General features: G+C 50.6%; 1 protein-coding gene across 1 annotated transcript in view; it reads right to left on the bottom strand.

Moving 5' to 3' along the window:
- The window catches only part of LOC144143466 (uncharacterized), a 338,543-nt gene that overhangs the window by 64,969 nt on the left and 261,305 nt on the right, over nt 1-12,269 (bottom strand). The window contains exons 20-22 of the mRNA XM_077675212.1: nt 10,796-10,945; nt 10,689-10,731; nt 2,791-2,952 (exon numbers count right to left, since the gene is read on the bottom strand). Of these exons, the coding sequence (XP_077531338.1) occupies nt 2,791-2,952; nt 10,689-10,731; nt 10,796-10,945 (355 nt within the window). The remainder of the gene's footprint in view (nt 1-2,790; nt 2,953-10,688; nt 10,732-10,795; nt 10,946-12,269) is intronic.

Here is a 12,269-nt window from a genome sequence, read left to right as displayed (position 1 = left end):
TGGAAAGCGCAATGAGTAATTCCGCCTTTGAATTACCTTGGTTTATCTGATAAGACAGCATATTTGATGCTCACTGTTGTATAATGTCTGTGTCAGTGCCGCGGTAGACGCACACGTCTATTTATTTATGAAGCAGTCGACCCTTATACCGTCTTTATTAACCATGTTTTTGAGTAAAAGTGAATATGTGAAAATGCCACCTGGAGCCTTGTGTTATCGTTATGGTATTTATTCCTTGTACGTTGGTCATTTTCTGTGCAATTTAAAATAGACAGCTATTAAAATCTGAAATGTATGAATACTAACACCCAATAAAGTTGTATAGTATGTTGAAAAGCAGTGTATGAGTCATAATAGTTTGTTTCGTGCGTATTTTAATGCAAGTATATTGTTTCTTTTATATGCAGCTGAAACCCAGCACAGGATTCTGCGGGTGAAGCCAAAGAGGGTGTGCCGCTCTAGGTGCCTCAGACCAACTTTTATGTAGAACTGTGCTCCGATAGGCAACTGTTGGGAACTGTCAGGGACCACACTGCTGTGGTGGTTTCTGCTTTCCAATTGTTGGTATCACTGCGGGTCATATATCAAGGCTGTGTTAAAATGGTGCTTGCGGTTTCCTGCTGATACCAATGCAACCGCCAGCCTGGCATATGACCTCGGTGTATACCGACAGGAAAGCAGAAATATTGGAAAAGTGGAGTCCAAGGACAGCTTCCGAATGCCTATAGGAACACCGTTTTATATAAACAGCTGGTCTGAAGGTACCTGGAACGGCGCACCGGATAAATTCCATAATCATTTTACATGGATCAATGTTCCAGTAACTTAAACTACCCTTTTATTTGGAACAGTGATCCGCATACTTTTATTTGGAACGCCGATCCACATAATTTAGTCGCAAAAATATGTAGTGCATTGTTCCACTTAATTTTCAGGATATGTGGAACACGGTTCCAATTATATAACTGGAACTTTTTTGCAAAAAAGTTCCAGTTACTAAGTGGATCTTACGTGGAACCAGATTATGAGTGTACCCACCGGTTAAAGGAGTTACCCACCACTTCTCCCCCCCCCCCCCCCCCCTTTTTGGCCACTGGTCAGATGGGGGCGGGAAGAAGAGAAAGTGGTGCAGTGCGGGCAGTAAAAAGATGATAAAGAGTCCGTGGAGGAGAGGGAGGAAGTTTGGAGACGCAAGGGTAAAGGCAAGGCAGGAGAAGAGAGAGCGGAGGGGCGGAGAAGTCAGTGAACGGGAGAGGATCCACCGGAGGAAAAGGCGGAGGCAGCGGAGAATGGGAAAGGTGAAGATGAGAACGGGGGGTGAAAGGGGGAAGCGAAGGAGGCACGAAGGAGGGAAGGGTAATGATGGACAGGGCATGACACGCTTCACGAGGAGGTGGCAGAAACTCTTTTGTATTTCGCTGTTTAACAGCACCCTGCAGCACGCCTTCAGCCGTGCAAATAAACCTTTGGGACGCCTAGATTACAATGCCATGAATACCTTAGCCAAATATCAAACATGCACGTGAAGTGGGGTGCTCCCAAATAGCTGTGAAAGAAACCTTAAAATCAAACCACGCGATCTCCAATTTCCATCATTGGGCACCGCTGTAATTACGTCATTGGCTGTTGCTGGTCAACGTCATCGGTTAATTTCTTACATTTCCGGTAACGTTTCGTCGTCGTTGGCGCTGTGCCCCAACCTGTTCTATGCATTGCTTATACGTACAGTTTGCGTTGTGAAGTGTTTGTAATGTGGATGGATTTGGAGTGACGACTCGACAACTTCAACTACTACACTTAATTTTCAACTCGACTACTCGACAACAACCGTTTATTGCTTCAAAGCCCTCCTACTAGCCCGAGCGCATGCTTGCGAGCAGGCACCGATGCCTGCTTTGTTGCGCACCAGACCGGAAATAGACTGCTCCCCGTTGCCGAGGAAAAGAGAAAACTGCCCGGCTCTGACATATCGAAGGCCACCATAGAGGGTGTCACGAGCCACCGCCTTTTCCTGGATACAGCGCGCATGCCTTCGCCGCGATGTCCATGGTCGAGTGATCTCGCGTATCTCGGTAATGCAGGGCGGATTTTAGAAGCGCGCATCTCTTTCACCCGCCTTGTCCCTCCGGCGTAGTCCGGCGGCGTCCGCATCCCTCCCCCAATTTCCTCGCCGCGCCAGCTGAGCGCTAGCGCCGCTCTCACCGCAGCGCAATCTGCGTGTTAGCGCTCGGCTGCGCTCGCTCCGTCGGCGTGCGAGCTGCCAGCTGTGCGTGGGTGCGGGTTAACACACGCGCATGCGCTGCTCTGCGCTGCTCTCTCTCATTCCCCTCACCGTACATATAAACGCGGTAACTGCGCGTCGTTCCGCCGGCGCTCCTCCGATGACATCCTCCGGTGACCTCCGGTGATTTGAAATGGAGACTAACAGGCCTGATATCGCGATGGTCGGCCCAACCGTAACAAGCACCGGCCACCCCGATAAAATTTACACAATCTTCCCGCGAGGGGAACCATGGGGTAGATGCGACACATGGGGGGTGAACATGCTGCGTAAATAGGACACACAACAACAGCAATCCACACGCTAACATAACGGAAACGCAACGGCATCCCCCGATGCGTCGCATCTACCCCATGGTTCCCCTCGCGGGAAGATGGTGTAAATTTTTATTATTCTCGCGAGAGGAGATTTCGGTGGCAAAAGACATTCCGTATAGCTGGTCCCTTTGCAGGGTCCCATTAGGCATACCCGCCATCAGTATTAACACATTCGCTTGTTCACTTGCGTGCCTTCTGTCGGTTGCCGACGTTGTTGGTCCCTCAGTCTGGCAACACTGCCCCGCAGGACCTCCAGTGCGCCTGCCCGATCGGCGACCTCTCTTCGAAGCCTCTCGTTCTCGCTCTCCAGGGCCGCCAGCTTCGCGCCATCGGTGACGGCCAACGTCAGGGAGCCTGCACTCGAAAGCAGGGATTGTTTTCGTTCGGGCCCGTGATGTGGCCCTACTAAAAGCTTCGTTGGGTATTATTTGGTAATGTAAAGGTTCGATGACAATACGGTAGGGTAGAAGACTTTTCTTGGATAACTACCATGCGTCAGCGCCAAGAAACTAGGCGGACAACATATATGTCAAACTTTACCTATAGCGAAACATAATCACCTTGTCCACTCTGCTAAAAACATTCCCGCAATGCATATATTAAGAAAGAGTGTCCCTGTAGAGGGAATATACATAGTGATTTGTTTGCATTCGTCACCAAGCGTTAATAGACAGCGTTGAAACTTACGCCACTACAATTGCTTTTCGAAGAGTATTTATGTTCCGAAAAACATTATTTACAAGGTAAGATATACCGAAATGCCTTGTAAATTGTTCATTAACAAAACTCAGAAAAAACTTTGTAGTTCCTCGCTTTTGTTTCTTTTTTTAAAAGTGTCCACAGTAATAGACACACAAATCTAATTTGAAACCCTGATCAGGCATGTGGTTAGGAAGAAGCGTTCCAAAAGTTGGCTCTAAAATATATCCGTGTTCCATGTCATATTGCGCAGATGACGCTGCGCGTATTGACTTGGAACACTAGTGTATCTAGGGCGGATTTCGGTTTGATTTCGGGTTGATCCGCAGTCCCAAACTAGATTGAAAATATTATATGGAGCAGTCTTGGTGAATAATTGCCTCCGCCTAACAATGCAAACATCTGTCTTAAAATAGGAAATTAAAATGCCAATTACTTACTTTTTTGTTTCGATTCAATCTCTGTGTTACATTTTTGTCCAACTAACCCTCATATCTATTTGCAAAAAAAAGGGGATTGGGAGACACCTTAGAGTAGTTAGTGGAGGGTAAAAATCAGCTTGTACGTTAGAAATTGTCGAGTATAGTGTCAGGAAGCCGAATACAATGCAGTTGTCTTCAAGGGAGTTTATTGGAGCGAATTTGTGCTCCCCTAACAACTCAAAGAATACACAGGCGGCGAAGCAGCAGTCTACAAAGTGACGTGCGAAGGCGAGCGTCGGCGACAGTAATAGTGCGACGTCTGCTCCGCAGGCTTTTTATCTTGCGGCGCGCGGGGTTCTGGAACCGTCGATTCACATCCAGAAAATTGTAGATCAAGGAAGATTATTCTACGCTAGCGACGTTAGAGCGAAACAGTTTCCTTATCTCAATGAGATAGGCTGTGCGGCATAAAAATAAACAATAGAACACGCGCTTCGCTTGGGACACAGATAACAGAGCTGGACAGAAAGAGTAAAAACAAACAATAAATAAACAAACCTCTACATGTTTCGTGTAGAGGTTTCGTAAGAGTCGATCGACCTGATGCTAAAATAAAAGGACAGCCCGAACAAACAGCAAAAACAAAGCAACAACAAAAAATTCCGTCATCATGCGAAGTACGGTTCGAGGCGAACCACGTGGACGACTTCGGGTCGCGTGCGTTGTCGTGATATGCCGGAATCACCATCGGGGATCACTTTGTAGGTTAATTGGACAACACGTCGTAGAACCTGGTAGGGTCCGAAATACCGTCGCAGAAGCTTCTCACTGAGTCCGCGTCGTCGGATGGGCGTCCAAACCCATCCACGATCCCCTGGGCGGTACTCGGCGTCTCGGCGTCGCAGGTTGTAGCGTGCGACATCCACCAGCTGCTGGTCCGTTGTACGAACTCGAGCGAGCTGGCGGGCCTCCTCCGCACGCTGAAGGTATCCTTGGACGTCGGCGTTGAGGTCGTCGTCTTCTGCGTGCGGAAGCACGGAGTCAAGCATCGTAGTCGGCCGTCTTCCGTAGACAAGCTCGAAGGGTGTCATCTGCGTAGTTTCCTGGATAGCCGTGTTGCACGCAAACGTGACATACGGAAGACCTTCGTCCCAAGTCTATGTTCAACGCCGACGTATGTACATAGACAGCATATATGCGATCGGCTTGTTCAGTCGTTCCGTAAGTCCGTTCAGTTGGGGATGGTACGCCGTTGTTCTTCGGTAATCTGTGTTGTTGTAGCGAAAGATCCCTTGAATAAGCTCCGCAGTAACGGCCGTTCCGCGGTCCTTGATTAGGACTTCAGGGGCGCCGTGTTGAAGCACAAATTGGGCACTTGTTCTCGGATTGTGACGTGGGGAACGGCCCGACAAGGTACATTCAAATATGCTGGAAGGGCCTCGTTTGGACTGCGATCGGCTGTAGAAGTCCAGCAGGTGTCGTCAGGGGCGTTTTTCGTCGCTGGCAGTCATGGCAGCTCCGGACGTAGTGGGTGACGTCAAATGTAAGGCGGGGCCAGTAGCACCTCGCCTTGATTATTGTGCGCGCTGTGCCGAGATGTCCGGAAGATGGGTCGTCGTGGCATGCTTCCAAAATTTCGTCACGAAGATGAGCCGGGATGACAAGAAGATACTTCTTTCTTGTTCCGGGGCTGAAATTCTTCACGAGAACGGAGTTTTTCAGGCTGAATGCTGGTAAGTTGCGTTTGAAGGCCCTGGGCAGGGCTATGTTGCGCCCATGGAGGTAGTCGATCTTGACGCGTAAGTCGGGGTCGGCACGCTGGTGGGCGGCTAGGTTGCTCTCAGTCACTATTCCGAAGAATGCGCTGTCTTCATCGAAGTCTTGTGGTGGCGGGTCGACGGGGGCACGGGCAGGCAGTCGGCGTCGGACTGTTTCCTGCCGGATTTATAGGCGATTGTAACGTCGACCTCTTGCAGGCGCAAGCTCCACCGCCCAAGACGGCCAGAGGGGTCCTTCAAATTGGCGAGCCAACACAGCGCGTAATGGTCTGTCACAACCTTGGATGGTCTACCATACACGTATGACCGAAATTTCGAAATCGCCCTTATAATAGCGAGGTACACTTTTTCAGAGGCTGAGTAGTTTTTCTACTCCTTCGACAGACCCGCCGCGGTGGCTCAGTGGCTAAGGCGTTGCGCTGCTGAGCACGAGGTCGCGGGTTCGATTCCCGGCCGCGGCGGCCGCTTTTCTGATGGAGGCGAAAAGCAAAAACGCCCGTGTGTACGAGATTTCGGCGCACGATAAATATCCCCAGGTGGTCAAAATTAATCCGGAGCCCTCCACTACGGCGCGCCTCATCGCCTGCGTTGGTCGGCGCGTTAAACCCCACAATCAATCAATCCTCCTTCGACAGACCAGGCTGGAATAGGCGATTACATTCTCGCAACAACTTTGCTTTAGGCGAGGACGGCACCCAAGCCTATATCACTGGCGTCCGTGTGCATTTTCGTTTCGGCGTTTTCGTCGGAATGAGCGAGAACGGGCGGATTTTGCAGGCGTTCTTGCAGTTCGCATTATGCTTTTTCCTGGGCGTTTTCCCAGCTGAAAGGGGTGCTATTTTTGGTCAAGCGGGTGAGTGGCTCTGCAATGCGGGCGAAGTTTGCGACGAAGCGCCTGTAGTATGCGCACAGTCCGAGAAATCTTCGCACGCCCTTCTTATCTTTCGGTCTTGGGAGGTTCGCTATGGCTGAAGTTTTCGCCGGGTCAGGCAGGACTCTCGCGGCGTTGACGACGTGGCCCAAAACGTGAGTTATCGTACGCGAAGCGGCTTTGAGTACAGACTCCAATCTTCAAAGGTGTTCGTCGAATGTCCGGAGGAAGATCACAACGTCGTCGAGGTATACGAGGCCGGTGTGCCACTTCAGGCCAGCTAGCACAGTGTCCATGACTTTTTGAAGCGTCGCTGGCGCGGAGCATAGCCCGAACGGCATCACCTTGAACTCGTATAGACCATCCGGGATTCTAAATGCAGTCTTTTCTCGTTCCCTCTGGTCCACTTCAATCTGCCTGTAGCCAGTCTTCAGATCAATCGATGAGAATTACTTTGCGTGGCAGATGTGGACGAGGCGGTGCTCGATTCGTGGCAGGGGGTAGACGTCCTTTTTTGGTGATTTTGTTAAGTCGCTGGTAGTCCACGCAGAACCTTAATGTGCCGCCTTTTTTTAACTAGTACAACCGGCGCAGCCTAGGGGCTTTTCGATGGCTGTATAATGTCGTCGCTGAGCATGTCGTCGACTTGAGTCCGGATAGCTTCGTGCTCATGTGAAGAGGCGCGGTATGGTGACTGTCGGCTAGGCCAGGCTCCATCTTCGATTATTACTCGGTGCTTCGCTGGAGGTGTCTGACGTAGTTTTAAGTTCCACGAAAAACACTCCCTGCAGCGACGCAGCAACGCCAGTAATTTGTTCCGTTCTGCTTGCGTTAACGCCGGATTCACGACTGAGGGATTCGGAAGCATGAAGGTATCATCGGGTGGGCGTCCAAAGTCGGCAACCGCGATCACGTCACTTGCTTCTTGCGTTTCTTCGAGGAACGCAATTGCAGCACCCTTGTTTAAATGCTGGCACTCGTCGGTGAAATTAGTGAAACCAAAAATGAAACGAAACCAAAACGTGGGATTGGCGTTGCTTAAAGCGCGCGATGCCTCTTTCGACAGAGACACCGCGGTCGAGAAGCAACCTTTGGTCACTCTCTAGAATAGCGGCGCCGTAACGAACAACACCTTCACAGTAGACGGAGACTATCAAGTTTGCGCGGGGTGGCAGGGTGACATGATCGTCGGCGATCCTACAGCAGCACGGTGTTCGGGGTTCGGTTCCGGAGTCATAGAGTCATCGGAAGAGAAAGATATAGACTTGGTCTGTATATCAATTATTGCACCATTGTCCGTCAAAAAAGTTCATTCCAAGAACTTCGTCGCGGGAGCATTTAGGCAAAATGACGAACGCCGCAGGGTACCTTGTGCTGTCTATGTTGACCCGCGATATGCACGTTCCACTTGGCGTCACGAGATGGCCTCCTGCTGTGCGTATGTGCGGACCGTCCCATCTGGTCACAACTTCAGCTTAGACGGTAATGGTCCGCTCATTACTGAGTAGTCGGCGCCCGTGTCTACGAGGGCGACTACATCAAAGCCGTCGATGGACACCTTGACGTCGGATGCCGCCTTCCTCGAGTTCCGGGTGCGTCGCGGCGTCGCATCTCGGCTTGTGTGTGTTTACGGTCGGGCACTGTGCATCGTCGTTGTCATCGTCTTGTCAGCGGTAGTCTAGGTCATGTCGGGTACGCGTCGCGCCGTGTAGCTGTCGTCGTGTTCGGGAGTCTCGTTAGGGTTAGGTCGGTTCGTCGGGATGAGGCTATCATGAATCACTGTCTTCGGCGCGTGCTTGCGTCGTTGGAGGGTTTCCGGTTTTTCGCCGTAGATCAACTTCACCTCCAGAAGTTGTTGCTTTTAGTTTCCCCCGGGTGGGCGGGGGGACCTTCCACGGGCGAAGTCAGCATTGCTACGGCGGTTCGGTGATTGGTATGGGTAGGGCGACGGCGAACCGGCTGAAGTGGGCTGGACCACGGCTGGTATTGGACAGGTATTCCTCGATCTCAGATGGGCGCTGGCTGAGTCGGGGGTGAGGTGCGTCGACGGAGCACCCTCGCACACCGAGCCTCTTGTAAGGGCAGCGGCGGTAGATGTGGTCGGCCTCTCCGCACGGGCATCACAGCGGAGAATTGTCGGCGGTTCGCAAAACGCCCGTCTTTTCCGGCGTCTGGTTTTAGGATGCAGGGGGTGTTGCGGGCGACAGTGGATGGCGGTATACGGCGGGACTTTTTGACGAGGGGTTAGAGCAGGGTGGCGTCGACGAACACCCGCGGAGTAGGTCATAACTTGTGGCTCGAGTGGTACTTCGGATGGCGTAAAAGTCCCCAAAGAGCAGCGCAAAAGACAAGGACTACGAAAGAAGCACAGACAAGCGCTGACAACGTTTGAAGCACAGACAAGGTTTGGGGATAGCGCTCGTCCCCAAAGAGAGTTGAATTTCTTCCGGGATCACGTCGCTCATAGAGGTGACTTGGGGTTGCGGCGTTGTTGGGAAGAGTTTCCGTAGTTCTGCCCTGACGACAGCGCGGATTGTCTCAGGTAGTGTTTCAGGGCTAATAGCCCCGGCATCGACCGTGTATGCAACTAGCGCATTGATGAGACGGTCGTATTGCCTCGTGCGAATTTCCAAAGTCTTCTCCATGGCGGCCACCTCCCACGCGAATTCGGCCACCATTTTAGGGGGGTTGCGGACAAGGCAAGCAAAAAGTTCTTGCTTTACTGCTCGCATCAGAAACCTCAGTTTCTTTTCTGCCGGCATTTCCGGGTCCACGCGACGAAATAGCCGCTTCATTTCCTCAACGAAGATTACGACTCCTTCGTTGGGGTGTTGCGTTCGAGTTTCCAGCAACGGCGCAGCTCGTTGTTTTCTCACCACGGTCGTGAAGGTCTTAAGGAACTCGCTTTTGAATTGCGTCCAGTTGGTCAAGGCGCTCTCGCGGTTCTCGAACCAAGTTCGAGCTGTATCCTCCATGTAAAAGAAAGCATGCCGGAAGGTTTCTTCATCGTCCCACCTGTTGAAGATGCGGACGCGCTCCAGCTTCTACAACCATTCATCCGGGTCTTCATTGGGGCTCCTTGAAATGATGGCGGTTCCCGGGGCTGCTGCAACACGATTGGCGACGTTGTTTCTTGCACCATGGTGGTGGTCGCAGCGGTCGTTGTCTTGTGTCTTTCTGGCACGAGGCCGAACTCAGGCGGCAAACCTTGCAGTCGGCAGCTGGCTCTAGTTGGACTGGCCTGGCGGCTTTCAGGGGTCGTAGGTAGCATAAAGGGTGCGTACGCCGCACCTCTAGCAGATGTCACGAAGCCAAAGACGATGCAGTTGTCTTCAAGGGAAAGAAGTTTATCGGAGCAAACTTGTGCTCCCCTAACAACTCAAAGAATACACAGCCGGCGAAGCAGCAGTCAACAAAGTGACGTGCGCTAACGAGCGGCGGCAACAGTAATACCGTGGCGTCTGCTCTGCAGGCTTTTTATCTTTCGGCGTGCGTGGTTCTCGAACCGTCGATTCACATCCAGAACATTGTAGATCAAGGAAGATTGTGCTAGTGACGTTAGGGCAAAAATAGTCTGCTTATTTGAATGAGATAGGCCGTGCGGCATAAAAATAAAGAATGGAACACGCGCTTCGCTTGGGGCACAGATAACAGAGCCGGGCGCGGCCGGGCAGTGAAAATAAACAATAAATAAACAAACCCGTACATGGTTCACGGCAATATTCCTATGTGATACTCTGAATATTTGCCATGTACAGTTTTATCAAATTAATAGGATTTCCACACCATGCTCTTGTGCTATAAGGCGCCGCACCACACCCTGGATGCCACGTGGTAAGACAGAATTTGTAAATACAAGATTCATCACCAACGGCGCCATGGGTTCTCCAGACTACCCAAAAACTCCTAACTGTAAATTCGACTCCAATTCACGAAGCATATCGAATACTCAGCTCGAGACTGAGTGGTTATGAAAATGTTGCATGAGGTCATCTGCAATCAGACGCATGGTAAGCTGTGCCTAAACTCGGTGTGATCACCGGGGACCCATTGATACACATTTTCTTGCCCTATAAGCAGAGGTCCACCCATCACATTGGTTCATTTATTAGGATTCCCTGCCCAATACAAAGGTTAGATCGCAAATTATATTTAATGTAACATTTTCTTTTTTGTGCCACGAAGGAGCAAAAGGGAAGCCCTTCATGATTTATGTTAAAGTCCAACATTTCATTAACTCATAACTGAATACCTGGTCTTGTAGTGTAGGATTAGGAAAGTATGCAACTCCTGAATACAGTCTTTGGATGATGCCCTTACCTTTCTCGAGACTTTCGAGAGCGTCAACCTTTTCCGCGTTATCCTGCATGAAAAGCAAATTTCGGTTACAGCACTTCCTGCGGCAGTATGGCCGGGAACGCACTCACCAAGATGCCATCCCTGGCTAGTTTTTCTACGACGCTGTGGTGTACGCTGGCCAGCTTAGAGTACGCGTCGTAAAGCGAAGAGTAAGCTTCCTTCGGCATGCTTGCTTCGAGGCGCTGCTGGAGGCATCGAACGCGAAGAGCGGCCATCTCCTGTAAGGTTGAAATAACACAAGGGTTCATGCATTTGGGGACAAAGCTTCAACAACACGGTACACAAGGGATGCACAATATACAATACAAGACAAGATACAATAGGGCCCGCTGTAGGCCTCAGGTCCAAAGAAAGAACTACGCTGTAATATGGAACAGACAGAACGGCTGCGAAACGATTCAGTACAGACGACCATAGAGTTTAACCAAGAAGGAGCACAGTTCATATATACCTATCCCATGTCTTCGCAATAACAGCGCACGACACACCACACAAGGAATCGGAACAGACGGGAAGCGCCAGTCACATCTGTATATCGTGCGTTGTCAGTCATGCACTGAATTTATTGGGAATACCATGTACCAATTTTCCCAGCAGAACGTTTTAGGCAATCCCTTGTGCCACACAGCAGCCAAGCTCTCATGCGAAGCATAGGACGCACTGTTTCTCGCACCGGCCGCGATGGCTAAGTGGCTAAACCCTTGCGCAGCTGCAGAGCCCAAGGACGCCGATTCGATAAGCTGCCGCAGTGGCCGCTTATCTGATAGAGGCGAAAGGCGAAAACGCCGGTATGTTCGAGGTTTCAGCGCACACTAAAGATCCCCAAGGTGGTCAAAATTAATGGAGAGCCCTCAACTAAGGAGCGCCTCATTGTCTGTGTTGCGGCAAATGTATACTGTTGGGGTTCATGTGATGTAGTAATGTAGCGTCAGCAAGTTAAACCTTATAATCAATCAAATCAACTGTTTTTCGTTTATTTTTGAAGTCTGGAAATGTCATAGAGGGCGGCAAAATGTAAAAAAGTCCCCTCGCCCACGAAAAGACTCCCGGACGCAGCCTTCCTTGGAGTCTCAAAATGACTTGAGCGCAGCAATGCAACAGCATTTCAATTAAGAAGGGTACAATAGTGTAGTGTGTGCTCATATAGACAGATGGCACCACGGCGACCATTGGTGTGTGTGCTACCGATGTATAGAGGGCACGACTTAAATAAAGCCTTGGGGCATGGAGGAAAGAAAAGGTTAGGAGAGGCCCTGACGTCACATTTGTGAAGCCGAGTCCCGCCATTACTTCAGCCCACGGAGCCCAGCACTCTATCCCATCATCCTTTGCTGTCTCCGGTTTGATTTGACTAACATGGCGTCGCCCTGCCATCCGATTCGAAGCGAAAACATCGTCGTCGCTAATTCCTCGGTGCGATGTCATGTTCTAAGCTGTTGATTTCGCCTTGAATTTGCCCATTCTAACCCTCACCCAAAGTTTCAATCGAAAAACGGCTTTCGTTTTTGAGATAGAAGGACGATTTTTCAGCGCTTAAGCCTG

The sequence above is a fragment of the Haemaphysalis longicornis genome, unplaced genomic scaffold, assembly GCF_048455015.1.
Source record: "Haemaphysalis longicornis isolate Haplotype H1 unplaced genomic scaffold, Haemaphysalis longicornis Haplotype H1 scaffold_6, whole genome shotgun sequence".
In the NCBI taxonomy this organism is placed as follows: domain Eukaryota; kingdom Metazoa; phylum Arthropoda; class Arachnida; order Ixodida; family Ixodidae; genus Haemaphysalis; species Haemaphysalis longicornis.
Note: the sequence above shows the minus strand (reverse complement) of the source record. Positions and strands in the feature narration are given on the sequence as shown.